Raw genomic sequence first — 14,354 nt, forward strand, 5'->3', positions numbered from 1 at the left:
GAGCCACACCCACCAGGAGCACCTCCGGTATCCTCGGCTTTGCAAGGGGGTGGAAGAGATGTAGTATGCGTGTATTGCCCAGGATGGTGTTTTTGTCACCATGTCAGGCAATTGGCGGCCAGAAAGTCACTGAGCCACCCACTGGAGCTGGAAAGCCAGGTAGTACTGCTCCATATTTGGCACTGCCAGACTGCCCGGTCCAGAGGCAAGTACAGTTTTTCCAGCACCACTCTACAACGGCCCTTGTTCCATATAAATTCCCTGATTCTGGATCCAGCTCCATAAAGAATTTAGCCGGAACATAGTAGGGTAGGTTGGAAAAGTAATATAGCAAGCGAGGGAGAATCACCATCTTCAGGAGGGCAATTGTGCCTATCACCGAGAGTGGTAATATTTGCCAGAAATTCATCCGATGTCACTGCCCGTCTGAGGTTTCCATCATGGAGATCCTCTTCCATGTGGAATATGTTGATGCCCAGATATCAGAATGTTCTAGGCTGCCAGGGAATAAGTACCCGGAAAGGCCAAGGCCTGGGTTTGGCAGATCGGTGTTGAAGGGGAACAAGCATGATTTTGCCCAGTTAACCCGCAACCTGGAGAGTGCTGCGAATCTTTGCAGTATGTCCGCAATTCCGATGAGGACATTGTCAATATCCCTAAGGTACAAAAGAGGATCATTTGCATATAGAGATACAATATGTGAACCATCACTTAGTGGGATGTTCCAGGCCTCCCCTCTCCAACAGAGCTCCACTGCCAAAGGTTCCATCGCAAGGGAAAACAATAGCGGGGAGAGGGGGCAACCCTGTCGGGTTCCTCTGCCCACCTTGATTGGGTCAGAAATGGTTGTGCTGGTCTTAACCCCAAGCTGAGGCTGGGTAAATAGCAGTTTTACCAATCGCAGGAAGTGGGAGCCCAGGGCAAATTGTCTCAGTGCCTCAAACAGGTAGGGCTATTCCAAAGAATCAAAGGCTTTTTCCAAATTGAGTACCGGGCAGCCCACCGAGGCCAGTCTTACGTCGAGTACTTCATGATCCTAAATAAGCGCCTGATGTCCAGGGAGGTGCTGCAAGGCAGCACAAAGCCATTCTGGTCAGAGTGAATCAAACAAGACACCAAAGGTGTCAGTCGCATCGCCAAAATCTTGGCCAGAATTTTATAACCCGTATTGAGCATCATAAGTGGCCTATAAGAGCCCAATTCTGCCGGGTCTGTGCCAGGTTTGGAAAGTGATAGAAGCAGCGCCTCTCGCTGTGATGGAGGCAGGGATGCTGCCTCCAATGCCTCTTCGTAGAGCCAGCGAAGGCGAGGCACAATCACTGAGGAGAATGATTTATAGAACTCTGACGGCAGGCCATCAGGGCCCGGGGTTTTACCAGCAGCCAAAGCGCGTACACTATCTTCTATCTCTGGTAGTGTCAAGGGCGCATCTAACTCTTCCCGTTGCTCGTCCGTCAGACGGGGCAGAGGGGTCAGGGAGAAGAATTTGTCATAGTCGATTGATCTCGCTGTTGCTGAGTAGCAATATTAGGCAGTGTATGGCAAGTGAGCTTGGCGGTATCTCACTTTGGGTGTAGAGAATGTCACCCATCTCCTAGCGTAGCTCCATTATAGGGGCGCGGTCCTGTTCTCGGCGGATCAGCCAGGCGAACAGCTTACCTGACCGATCAGCTGCGGCATGTGTGTGGGCCGAATGGGCCGCATAGTTAAGACAGCGCAATCTCTCTACCAGCGATGCATGTTCCGCTTGGGCGGATGCAAGCCCACGAGTCCCTAGGGGGTGTTGAATAGCGCTTTGCTCAGGTGTCTTCCGGCCCAGCTAGGCCGCCAATCATGGGCCTCCTCCTTCCGCTTCCTGCCAGCTGCTCTCCATCTCCACGCGGGCTGACTCACCGTCACCTGACGCACCGCGTCTCCCGCCGCCTTCTGTGTCTTGGCGGGGGCCCGCCCGGGTCGAACCATATGTGCGCAGGCCTCCCAGGCCAGGCCGCACCCCTCTCCTCACCTCTCTGCCTTCCCACACAGTTCTCGATGGCACCAGCGCCTCCACTGATGCCTCCTCCAGTCCCCTGATTAGTGCCACCAGACATCCGCAGACTGCTCGCTTGCCCGCTGGTGTGCGGCGACCCATCTCCTGGCCGATGTCGGATAGGAGACAGATTATCGGGGCTTTACCATGGAGCCTCACTAATCTGCGTCCCCCATCTTGGCTAGTCAAACCACGCCCCTCTTCATAACGTGGCACCAATAGAGACAGTTTTTAATCTGGTCTCCCATCAGGCCAAATACTGTGCTATTAGAGAAATCATCTTTTGAACTTACTCCCCTGCTTCCCTTTGGCAAGTTTGGAGTTATTTAGAATGAATGTAATAGGTGCTGGCAAGCATTTGGTTAAAAAATGGACAGGATATTACCTGGGGGATTTGACAAATACCCACTCTAATCGTATTATGCAATACCATGGTAAATGTATATCCTTTGCAGCAAGTAGCAGTGTTCTACAGTCTCAGGTCTACAACTTTAACAAACTGCTTAGTTCTGGGAAATTTATATCCCCATTTTCTCCACTGATCAGACAATATGTCATCACTTTAACTGTTTGAGTGATTAAAAAGACCAATAGCAAACTCCCAGGACAGGGCCCCAGCAGGGCTTTCATTCACACATGTGGGGCTGTTTTTAGGACTCTGGCTGGATTCGCATCTCTTGCATGCTTCTGCTCCTCTTGCTAGCCACTCACAGGCACATCTTTTACTGCTCATAAACATCTGAAAGAGTCTTAGAGGTTAAAAGTGGGAGTAAACCAAAATTCAAGACAATGGAGGTCCTGCATTGCCTCTTTGTGGGCAGCAGGCAGACACCACGATTGCAGGACAGACCTGCAAAATGTGGGACAGTTGGCAACCCTAAATGAGGGGTTAATGAGGACCTCCTGAGTCCTGACTCCTCAGAGACAGCATGGACTGTTGGAAAGGGCAAGAAGCTTTGGGGGACCACATCCCACAATAGCAGTGCCCATGGCCATTCTTCACTTAAGGCCAGGTGCCGCCATGTTCATCGTAATGCAGCAATAATATTCATTTAGTAAGCTGATTATTCCATATATACTAGTAAAGTAAAGTGGATAGAATTACTTTCATCAAATTCTCAATGATTTGTAACAACTGGCGTGCTGCAGTCCTGCCAAGCTCAACATAGAAGTTGAGTTCTGGGAGGGTACAATACAGGAAGTAACATATGAAGAAGCTACTGCCATTTTGAAGTGAGGTATCCTCGACCTAACGTCGTCCTATACTCACACTGCCATATGAACACCTTGACCGGGGTGTACAGCCTTTACCATGATCCCTGATGGGTGGCTTGACTTGCCCATACTTCAGTTCACATTTGACATACAGTTTTGTGTCATGCCTTAAGACAATTTGTAAGCATATTTAAATTAAAAGGTACAGGTCACTCGTCTCAAAAAGTGCACACTATAGTAGCCCATGCACCAAATTAATTGTTCAGTTATTAAGTGACCATTCATAGTGGAGCCCAAGTGGATGATCAGTGATTATATTCTCTGTCAAATCCCAAAGTAGACACCAGTTACAGGGTAAAGAACACTAGTAATGCAAAACATACTTGTAAAGGATAATAATAAACTACAAATGCTAAACGCAGCTTAAACAGATGAAAGGAGGCAAAATAAAGGCAATGAAATCAACCCTCATAAACATTCAGTTCTTCCTCTGTATTTAGACTCCTAGGGCCTGATTCCAACTTTGGAGGACGGTGTTAAACCGGCCCAAAAGTGGCGGATATACCATCTACCGTATTACGAGTCCATTATATCCTATGGAACTCGTAATACGGTAGGTGGTATATCCGTCACTTTTGGGACGGTTTAACACCGTCCTCCAAAGTTGGAATCAGGCCCCTAGTCCTCTAATTCAATAATAATAAATCTTGATTCAAGATGTCTCAAATACAGTGTTTGGGTGCCTACTTTTTTGGTTAGTGTCACTCTGTCAATGATCGAGAGTTTCAAAATGCCGCTCTTCCCACTGTAATCTGTACTGAAATATCTGGCTGCAGGATAATGTGAGACATTTTGTTTTTGTTCTATCACCTCAATGTTGTCCAAAATCCGCTTTTTAACAGGATGGATAGTGCTGCCTACCTGCCATCTGCTACAAGGACACACCAATATGTAGGCAGCACAGTCTTAGTTAGAAGTTAGATTTTTTATATTCACTTAGGTTTCTTGCTGTGAGGGACGTCATACTCTTTAGCATGGAGATATGGATGTATCAGCAGTACTGTGGCTCTAACTAATCTTATTCTAATCCTAATAGTAATTTCTGCTTCTAATTTTTATTCTGTTCTAATTTTAATCTAACTCTAATCGAATCTATCTATCCATCTAATCTGTCCGAACAGCAGGCAGGTGACACAGACTCAGACTCTGACTCTGGGTATAGCATTCGGTGAGTTGAGCACATTTCCTGGACACACAAATGTGTCATGATGTCAAAGCCGAGGCATATTCCATTTTGTAATACAGGACTTACAATAAAAACAAATACTGGTGCCCAGTATTTGATTTAATTGTGCTTCTTACAATCATGCACAGTGGTGTAGCTCAAAGTGATTGCATCCGCAGTGCAGAATACGGGCCCTTGAGTCTCCTATATTTCACAGATATTAATTGGCCTTGGACCTAATGGGACCCTCTGAAACTTTGGGGCCCTGCACCTCGGGGGCTGCATAGGCCTCCATTACGCCTACGATCACGCATCATGTAGGTGTAGAGTCGCTCATGTCGAAAGGTTTGTAAGATTTAAGATTCACACTAGCCCTGATCTCATCACTGTGCACCCCACTCCCAGCCGACAGACTAAGAGGGTCTACCTCTAGTGTTGCCTGCACATGCCAGAAGGTCTTATCCATGGGAAATGGCAATGGCAGTGTGTATTGCATTTTGCTATAGATCACAAAAAACAGGAAGACTAAGAATGGTATAGGGAATATTTATTACACTTTCAAAACATACATATTTGTGCAATAAATGTTTCAGTCTGTTTAAATTTAAATCAGGGATGCCTGTTGTTCTTCTTTATGATCCTTTCCTAGCAGACATTGATCTCCTAAACAAATAGCCCAACACAATACAGTGCAGTAACCAGAGTTACCCTGCTGTGTTGCGCAAGGGGAAAGAGCAGCACAGTCACTTGTGGTTAGATGGGGCACTGCTAATCACTTCCCCAGTTCTGGTGCGCAAACAAGCTGCCCAGCGCCACGAACAATCTTTGCATCATGGTACACAGGTGTGTGTGATGTTTAGTAAACGTTTTGTATTGAAAGACAAAGACTAGACAAACTTTTAAAATGTTCACTCATTGGATGTTTGCAGCAAACATGCAATGTGTGAAAAGTTGGGATTAAAAAAAAAAAATCTTCTGCCTCAAGGGGGCGGTATTTTTTGGTGCAAAGCCATGTCTAATGATTTAGTAGATAGGGTTTTGCATCAAAAACCACGGGTGGCAGCATGTGAACTCCCATGTACCACGCATCAGACTACCCCTTGACGCAAAGTAGTGCAAAGTACAATTTCCGTTACTTTGAGGGGTACGTTCTGCCAGAAATCTTTTTGCCCTGGCAAGTAAATACTTTATCAACTTTTTGCACCATACTGCGGCGATGTAAATTGTTGATAGATCTGCCCAATGTTTTTTTTTCAAAGCATAGCACGGTAGGTATAAAAATCAGGTCAAAGATACACCCCCCACAGGTAGGGCCTTGGTCCTCTTAGGTTCAAACTTCAAATTTCCAGATTGGTAATTAAGTTGCACTATGACCTTTAGGTCATACCATACCGTATTACATCAAACCAAACCACATCAAAGTTGTCCATACCATATACCGAACCAAACCATACCATACCATGCCATGCCATATCATACCATACCATACCATACCATACCATACCATACCATACCATACCAGAGAAATACACAATACCATGTCATGCTATGTAATGCTATGCCATATCATTCTATCCAATAAAATACCACCTCACATGTACCATACAATACCACACAAAACCATGCTACATCATTGTATTCCATACCATATAATGATGATATGTGTTAGACTTGCAAGCAGACTATATGTACTTTAATTCGAATATAACACAATAGTCTTTGAATTGCAGCACAACAGGCTGTTTCAGTTCTAAAATGTCAATATAAATAGTTTACTGGTTTTAATGTTGATATTGTAGCCATCTATGCTATTATAGTGTTCCCAGCCCCACATTTGCCTCTGGAGTAATTTTCTAGGCATGTAGGCATGGGCATTGATGAACAAGAGTGACAACCCTTGCTAATCTCTGTATTCTGCATAATGAAGGGAAAGTGGGAAAATGGGCATTTGAATGAAAAGTCAAAAGAAGCAATCTTTAAATTGGGAAACCTGTAATTCACTATGAGTCAATGGGGAAGTGGAAAAGAAGGGACTTTTAAAGGGGGCCTTGGTCAAAAGAGTTTCAAGTCTCTGAGGTTGCATCTGGAGTGTTTATAAGGCAGTGGTCTTCAAACTTTTTAATGCCACGCCCTCCCTGTAGAAAAAAAAAAATCATCAGGCCTCCAAAATGAAAATATTTTTTCGCAATAATGTTATAAAATTGGCAACGTTTAAGTATGTCTAAACCTATTTAAACATTGCAGTTCTGTTATCCAATTTAAAATGCAATCAAATATATGCTTGCCAAACCTCCTACTCTGGTCATCCAGGTCTTACCAAAGTGCCAATGTATCCACAGTGTGTTTCTTTATCGCAACCGGAGGGGAGGAAGTTTTATGATTATTTGGAGTCTTATCCTGTTTGACACCTACTCCGAGCCAGCATATGAAAGACAACAAAATGTTAATGCTGGCCCATTACTGAGTGGCCAGAGCCTGGCACCGCCCCCCCATGATCAATTAAGCCCTGCCCTCACGCCTCCCAGCTGACCAATCCTGCCCCCTCCCCTTCTTAAGGGTGGCCACTGCGATATGAGGGATGACTGAACTGACCTTTTGGCCAGCGTCCGTTGCTCCCCCTGCGAGGCCACTGCTGCTGCATGCCTCCTCATATAGCCTGCTGGCTCTGTCCGTGGCGTCTGTCAGGTCTGTCTGTTTTTCCTCCTTTTCATTCTTGTGCCTTACTTTGCTTTTTTTTCCTCATTGTCTCTCTTTTTCACTATCCTTTTTTCTCTTTCTCTCTCCTTTTCTCTCTTTCATTCCCCTTTCGCTCCCCACCGCTGCTGCCTCCTCGGCCCAGCCCCCTACCCTGGTAGCGCTTCCCAGCTGACCAATTCCCCCCTCCCTCCCCTTCTTAAGAGTGGCCCCTGTGCGGGCGCGCTGATGGTGCACCAAAGGCAAGCCTGTCTGCTCCTGGACCATGCCCAGCGCCACAGACCCTGGTTCTCGCACCACTCATTGTCAAGATGCTAAGACCCTCCATGCCCTGAACCCCGGACGATAGAGCAACTGCCACTTTGCCTCCCCTAAGGACACTCACGGACCCTTCTCCTGCCGTCTTTGCCGCCTTGTTTTCTCCACATGCCAAACGCCAATCCTCACAGAGCCAGAACCCTCTCCGGACCACTCAAAATGCATCCTACTCAATGTCCGATCCCTGCACAAACAAGCTGTGAAGATTTGGGACCTGATAACCACCCGCCCAGACATCGCTTTCTTCATCAAGACATGGACTAAGACAGCATCCGGTCCTGACATCTCCATTGCCATCCCCAGAGAATGCAAGCTGCTACGCAAGGCCCGCCCCTTCCAGACCAGGAGGCGGCATAGCCATCGCCCACAAGTCTACCCTCCTACTGAGGATAAACACACAGGAATCCATCCCGATCGTGGAGCGTCTGCACTTCCAAGTGCACACCACCCCAAAGACCACCACCCACAGCACCCTCATCTACAGACCAACCCTGACTACGACCAGCATTCAGCGACGTCATCATTGACCTCATAGCCCCCCATGCTCTCGCCTTCAGCAACTACCTTCTCCCAGGCAACCTCAGTTTCCATTTAAAAAATCACAGCAACCACAACAGCGCAACACTACTCGAGAACCTGGACACCATTGGGCTCAAGCAACTGGTTACCTCACCAACGGACACCGCCAGACACACTCTTGACTCAATTTTCTCCGCCAGCAGCAACGTCACCTTCAGCGACTCAACCCCGCTATACTGGATCTACCAGGAATGTTGCCCTGCAGGACCGCATCAACTCCACCTCTCACAACACTAAAGAACTTTCCACGTCATCAAAGAATTTACCAAACCACAAGCCGGGACCACCGATAGCCCTCCATTTCAGGAGCTCTGCGACAGACTGGCCACTTTTTCCAAAGGAAGATCAAGGACATTTACAACAGTTTCGGCCCCCAACACTTGTTGAGCTCGCCAACTACACCCCCCGCCAGGGTCAGCAGACCCCCGACTCCTGCACACCTGGTCCCCCTCTCATGACAGATGACACCCTCTCCACCATGAGCAGCATCCACTCCAGGGCACACTACATTTTCATCAAGGCCAGCGCCATGATCGCGCCGGAACTCTGCCAGACCATCAACTGCTCCCTAGAAGCAACAAGACCGGAAGCATGCCGAGATTCACCCTCTTCTAAAGAAACACACAGCCGACCTGACTGACCTCAAGAACTACCGCCCCATCTCACTGCTACCCTTCCCAGCTAAAGTCGCTGAGAAGACAATCAGCACTCAGCTACGACAACACATCATGGACAACAACATCCTGGACGTCCCCCTGTCAGGATTCAGAACCAACCACAGCACCGAAACCGACTTGCTTGCAGCCACAGATGACATTCGCTCCCTCCTCGACCAAGAACAAACAGCAGCCCTCATCCTACTTGACCTCTTAGTCACCTTCGATACAGTATCCCACCGTGCACTATGCACCAAGCTCCACGCAGCAGGCATACGAGGCAAGCCTCTTCAATGGATTCACTCCTTCCTGACAGGCAGAACATAGAAAGTCAGGCTTCCGCCCCACCTGTCAGAACCCACCGACATCAGCTGCAGAGTAGCCCAAGGATCATTGCTGAGCTCCACGCTGTTCAATATTTATATGATGCCACTTGCCCCCATTGTCATAAAATACGAGATGAACATCGTCTCCTATGACGATGACACCCAACTGATACTCTTTCTGACCGAGAACCCATCAACAGCTAGGAAGAATTTCAGAGACGGATGGAACCAGTAGCCACCTGTATGAGGGAAAGCTGCCTCAAGCTGAACTCAGACAAAACCGAGATCCTTGTCTTGGGACCCTCACTGTCGGCCTGAGATGACTCCTGGTGGCCCTCAACACTCGGCTAACTCCCCCTCCCCTACAGACCACACTTGCAACCTCGGCGTCATCCTCGACTCAACGCTCACCATGACCAGGCAGGTCAACACCGTCACCTCCACCTGCTTCCACACTCTCCGACTCCTATGAAAGATTGGTAGATGGATACCAACCGACTGCCGGAAAACCGTGACACGCCCTCATCTCAAGCAGACTTGACTACAGCAATGCCCTCTATGTGGGAACCTCCAAGAAAAACCTGAACACAGATCCAGAACGCTGCCACCAGACTCGTCCTAGACCTCCTCTGCCGAGAACACATCACCGAACACCTGAAGAACCTCCACTGGCTCACGGTCGAGAAGAGGATCAACATCAAACTCCTCATACACGCATACAAAGCCCTCAACGACAACGAACCCAGCTACCTCAACAACAGCATCAACTGGTACTTCCCTCCCAGAACCCTCATCTCCTCCCAACAGTCACTCGCCAACGTATCCCAAATAAAGACGTCTTCAGCTGGAGGAAGATTGTTTTCATACCTGCCAGCAAAAAGCTGGAACACCTTACCACCACATCTCAGACAGTCACCATTGCTGCTTCATTTCAGGAAGGACCTCAAGACATGGCTCTTCGACTGATCTGTGGGGCCACTCCTCAGCGCCTTGAGACCCTATGAGTGAGTAGTGTGCTATACAAGACCATGATTGATTGATTACACATTTGAAATAAAACAAAATAAAATAAAACAGCACTTACCCACGGGCTGCGCGTTCTCCTCGTGTCCTTCTGCTGTAGAGGAAGAGCATGACAGAAGCACCTGGATTGGATGGAGCAGCCTGTCTGGATGCTCCTTCAGGCCCTGGAGCCCTGTACTTGGACTCCACCCAGCTGTCTTGAGATAGCTAAGTGGAGAGCTTCAAGGTGTACATGTCACTTTGGCTGGTGTAAAACCGCCAGCCAAAGTGATATGGACACTTTGGAGTGTCCAGTCAGTCCTGCTTCTGTCCTTCGCTGCCAGTCGGTGCTGCTGTAGTGTGCACTTCGCCGGTAAAAATTAAATGGCAATGAAATCTTTTCACGGTTCACATCAGGTGGGGGGGGGTTAACATTCCCATGCCCTCGAGAAGAAACCTTCGCTGGATTCCAGCTAAGTGAGCACTGAAAGTGTTTCCTCTCTTTGGGGATGTATGTACAGTGTCCACAATTAGTGCCAGAAATTACACCCCCAGTGATGAACATTGATGAAATATTTGACTCTCATGGGAGGGTACAGCAATCTTGGTGGGAAATCTGCACTGGCCTTGCAGAACACCTTAAGTACCTAAATATAGTGTTTTTATTTAATACATAGCCTTGACATGAGTGAAATTCTGTCACCTGAGCAGATAGAAGGTCCACCGACCAAAGTTTAAATCAAGTTTCTACTTGATCATTCAGGGCTTGGATAAAGCAGGAAATTTGCCATAAACTGCAGAGCTTCTGCTCAGTCAAACGTACAGTTCCCTCCCTCCATATAGGCATAGGGAGCTACTTGTTGACTGATGGTGGAGCGTCCACTAGCTCTGTCAGTGATTGGTCACTGGCAGTAGCCTTTCAACAACAGGGACCACTCCCTTTGCTGCATCCGGAGGCTTTCACATTTCAGGGTGGGGGTCCACATGACCTCCTTGAAATGGTATGCTGCTCGTCTGATAGAGAGTGAGGCACCTTGCAAACAGACAAGAGAAGGTCAAACCTGCACAGCCCGCAGGTGACCCGCACAGGGGTGTTTTGAATTCTCTGAAGTCTGTTGACCTGTATAGGCGCATACCATAATATAAAGTGTTACCATAGTCTGTGCGTAACAGAATCAGAGAGCCAACCGCATGGGTGTGTTTATCAGTGACAGTAAGATCTTGAGAGTACATTGCATTAACAAACTAAGAGCCCTTGCTCTTTTCTATGTTCCGCTGCTTGAGCAGCACCAGAGAGGAGAGCAGGAGTGGCTGCTAGATTGAGTACTTACTGACTGGGAGCATTCTGAAGAGTGGCGCTTCCGGGCGCTGCTCCTTCAGGATGTGATACTTTTCCTTTTCTCCTTCAGACCTTACGGTACTGAGCAGGAGGAGGAGGACTTACAGAAGGAGGAGCAAAAGGAAGACAAGGAGGAGCATGAGGAACAGACCAGCACACGTCATCTGAGATTTACTTTTACCTGCCTGGCTGGGGTGGATTCAGAGTAATATGAGAGTATGTGCCTCACTCACCCTTGGCAGAGAGAACACTCCGATTGGAAGGTGTGATTTACTTAGAGAAGGTCGGATGCAGGAATGTCAGGATGTGCTCTGCACACGTGTGCAGCGTAGCATTACCTGTAGTGTGATACTGCCTGAGCCCTGTGCTTGTATGTTTAGTAACCTAAAAGTAATACGTAGCCTTTCCTGAGTACTCAAAACGCCCATCCACTTGTCCAGACATGAAGGCTGAGCCTTAATAGTGTCAGGGCCACAACTCTGGAACAGTGTCCCAAAAGACCTGAATCTAGTGACCAACTAACTTTAATTGTAAATGAAAATAGCATATGCGTAATAAGGTACAGGCTTGAGTAATAAGATGACTTCCACTGCCTCTACACCAGAGCCAGCAAGAGGAATTCCATCTGCATCCCTTCCTCCCAGGCCTTGTTAGCGGAATTATTTATTTAGGTTTCATTGTTTTTGTTCATAGAAAATGGGTCCCTATTATTTATTTGTGTGCATTAAAATAGTAAACAATAAAATGTGATAGTATAAAACATTATTGGAAGGCAGTGAGTTTTGCCAAAGAACCGGAAGTACCAGGGATTGCACGTAGAAATCCAGTATTTATTTTTGACTTTTTAAAAGGAAGGAGCAGCAACCTGTGCATGTCCTAGGAGAGGAACCCATACTAGGAGGTTTGGAATTGTGGTTCAAATGTAAAAAGCTGTCTATGTTTCTAATGGGTGTTACTAATTAGTGATTTGGTTTTTGAAGATAAATATATGACAGATTACAAAAATATACAAATTTTAATTTTGAGATTTTCTCTGTTTTAAAATTATTATTCCTCTCCCTGCCGCTTTCCACTAAAACATGATTTTCAAACGTATTGCTAATTATTACTTACTAGTATTTTCACTCTTCAATCACAGTTTACATCTAGATTGACAACAATAAGCATAAGTCCAAAATATGTGTGAATACCATATATTAATGTAAGTTCTACAAGTAGCAGGTAACTCATGTGTACGTGAAGCACTTTAGACAATCTATGCATCTAGAGGTGTATATTTATTCCTCAAATCAGGCTCACGGTATCTATAGCTATATAATTCATCAAAAACAGCAAAAACATTTAGGAAAAACGTATTTATAATTTAATTCTATTCTTTTCTAATACTATCAACCAGGGTGATTTTGTAAAATATTGAAATACAGCAATATATTGTTGAAATTCAGTGTTGAACGGGGGGTTGAGATTAATGTATTCAAACAGAACAATGTACCAAGTAACCAAAAATTGATGTAACTGAAAAAAATGCACAACAAATGATAAAATAGATGTAGAAGTGGAGTAACACTGCAATGAAGCGTCCATCGCCCCGAGCAACACTGACATACTTTGGTGTAATATCTTCTGAGCACCATGAGACATATAAGAACTAATGTTTTCTTTGCAGGCCTTTTGGAGGACGGCAAACAGCCTTCTGTCACTGTCTCTTCAACTGCAGCAAGAAAACTTAGCACTGAGGGTTTGAAGAAGACAAACTCTGGCACACAGTGTGGTAAACCTTCCGTCTTTTCCACCGGAACAAAGACACAGAAGCAGAAGGGCATCTTCAGAAACACAGAGGTACGTGATTCATTGTTTTGCAAGATGGTGACCCAACTACTTCGATACAGTGTTTAGCTTTGTATATGTACTTTATAGTATTGGGTTGGGTGCAACAACATTTATTGTAACAAAATGGTAGTCTTCTTCTGTGTTACGAAACAGCTGTGGATGCAGGAACTTGGTCCTCCTTAACATTGAACCAGACCAGTTCCTTCCATGAAAGCCTTGAATCTTGATATCAGGATGGATGAAAAACATTCTTTTACTCTGCAAATGAGATCTAAGACACTGGCCAGCCAGTGTCAACCACAGATACTCAAATAGGTGCTTCATCTTTTTCCAGGATCTAAGCACACCATGGTGTGGCCTTCCAGGTAATCACAAACACTGACCAACACCAGCCCATTAGTAAGAGATTGGATTACCTGGAGTGGTTACTGTTTTCCTACAGTATTATATCAAAAACATTTGCTAGCCATGAAGGCCTTGCTATACAATAGTCCAATTTGCCAGGCTCTTACTGAGCAGGGGAAAATGTTGAAAAGTGTGAAACAAATTGGACAATGTTTCAACATTTTTCCCCTGCTCAGTAAGTATCTGACAAAGTCTGTATTGGAGCAAGGAAATTTGTGATCAAATCATTTACACTTTGAATTCACTTTTATGATTTCATGTTGCTAACTTTCGATTTTGAACCCTTACTGATAGAGTTGAATGTGGTTGCCAGTTGCATTATTGAACATAACCCGCCTACAATACTTTTCAAGCTCGATCTTTCAGAATGTAGCACTCAGGCTATGAGTGAGAAAATTGAATATGCACGGAATAAAGGGCTTAGAGTTAAGTGGCTAAAGGTTGACAAAGAGCAATTTATGTGAGAGCTATTAATAGACAACCAGCATGCAATCACAGTGAGCTCCAGACAAGGAGAAGAGCCTCAGATCATTTGAGAAGTGTTACATTCACTGTGTTCTTCCATCTCCTCTTTGTTAGTCGTGCATAGAGTCTCTAAGAGCAAACCACTGCATGAATGGTTTAACCATGCATGAACTGCTGCCCACAAATAACTTAAAATAGCACTCAGTAAATGGGTGAAATAATCACTGCCAGGCAGATCTATAATGAAATACTATCCGCAAGGAAAGCGAAG

At 45.9% G+C, this 14,354-nt stretch overlaps 1 protein-coding gene across 1 annotated transcript in view; it reads left to right on the plus strand.

The window, feature by feature from the left end:
• The window catches only part of BAALC (BAALC binder of MAP3K1 and KLF4), a 254,139-nt gene that overhangs the window by 221,539 nt on the left and 18,246 nt on the right, over window positions 1–14,354 (plus strand). Inside the window, exon 2 of the mRNA XM_069220592.1 lies at window positions 13,050–13,222. Within this exon, the coding sequence (XP_069076693.1) occupies window positions 13,050–13,222 (173 nt within the window). The remainder of the gene's footprint in view (window positions 1–13,049; window positions 13,223–14,354) is intronic.

Source organism: Pleurodeles waltl, chromosome 2_2, assembly GCF_031143425.1.
Source record: "Pleurodeles waltl isolate 20211129_DDA chromosome 2_2, aPleWal1.hap1.20221129, whole genome shotgun sequence".
Lineage (NCBI taxonomy): Eukaryota > Metazoa > Chordata > Amphibia > Caudata > Salamandridae > Pleurodeles > Pleurodeles waltl.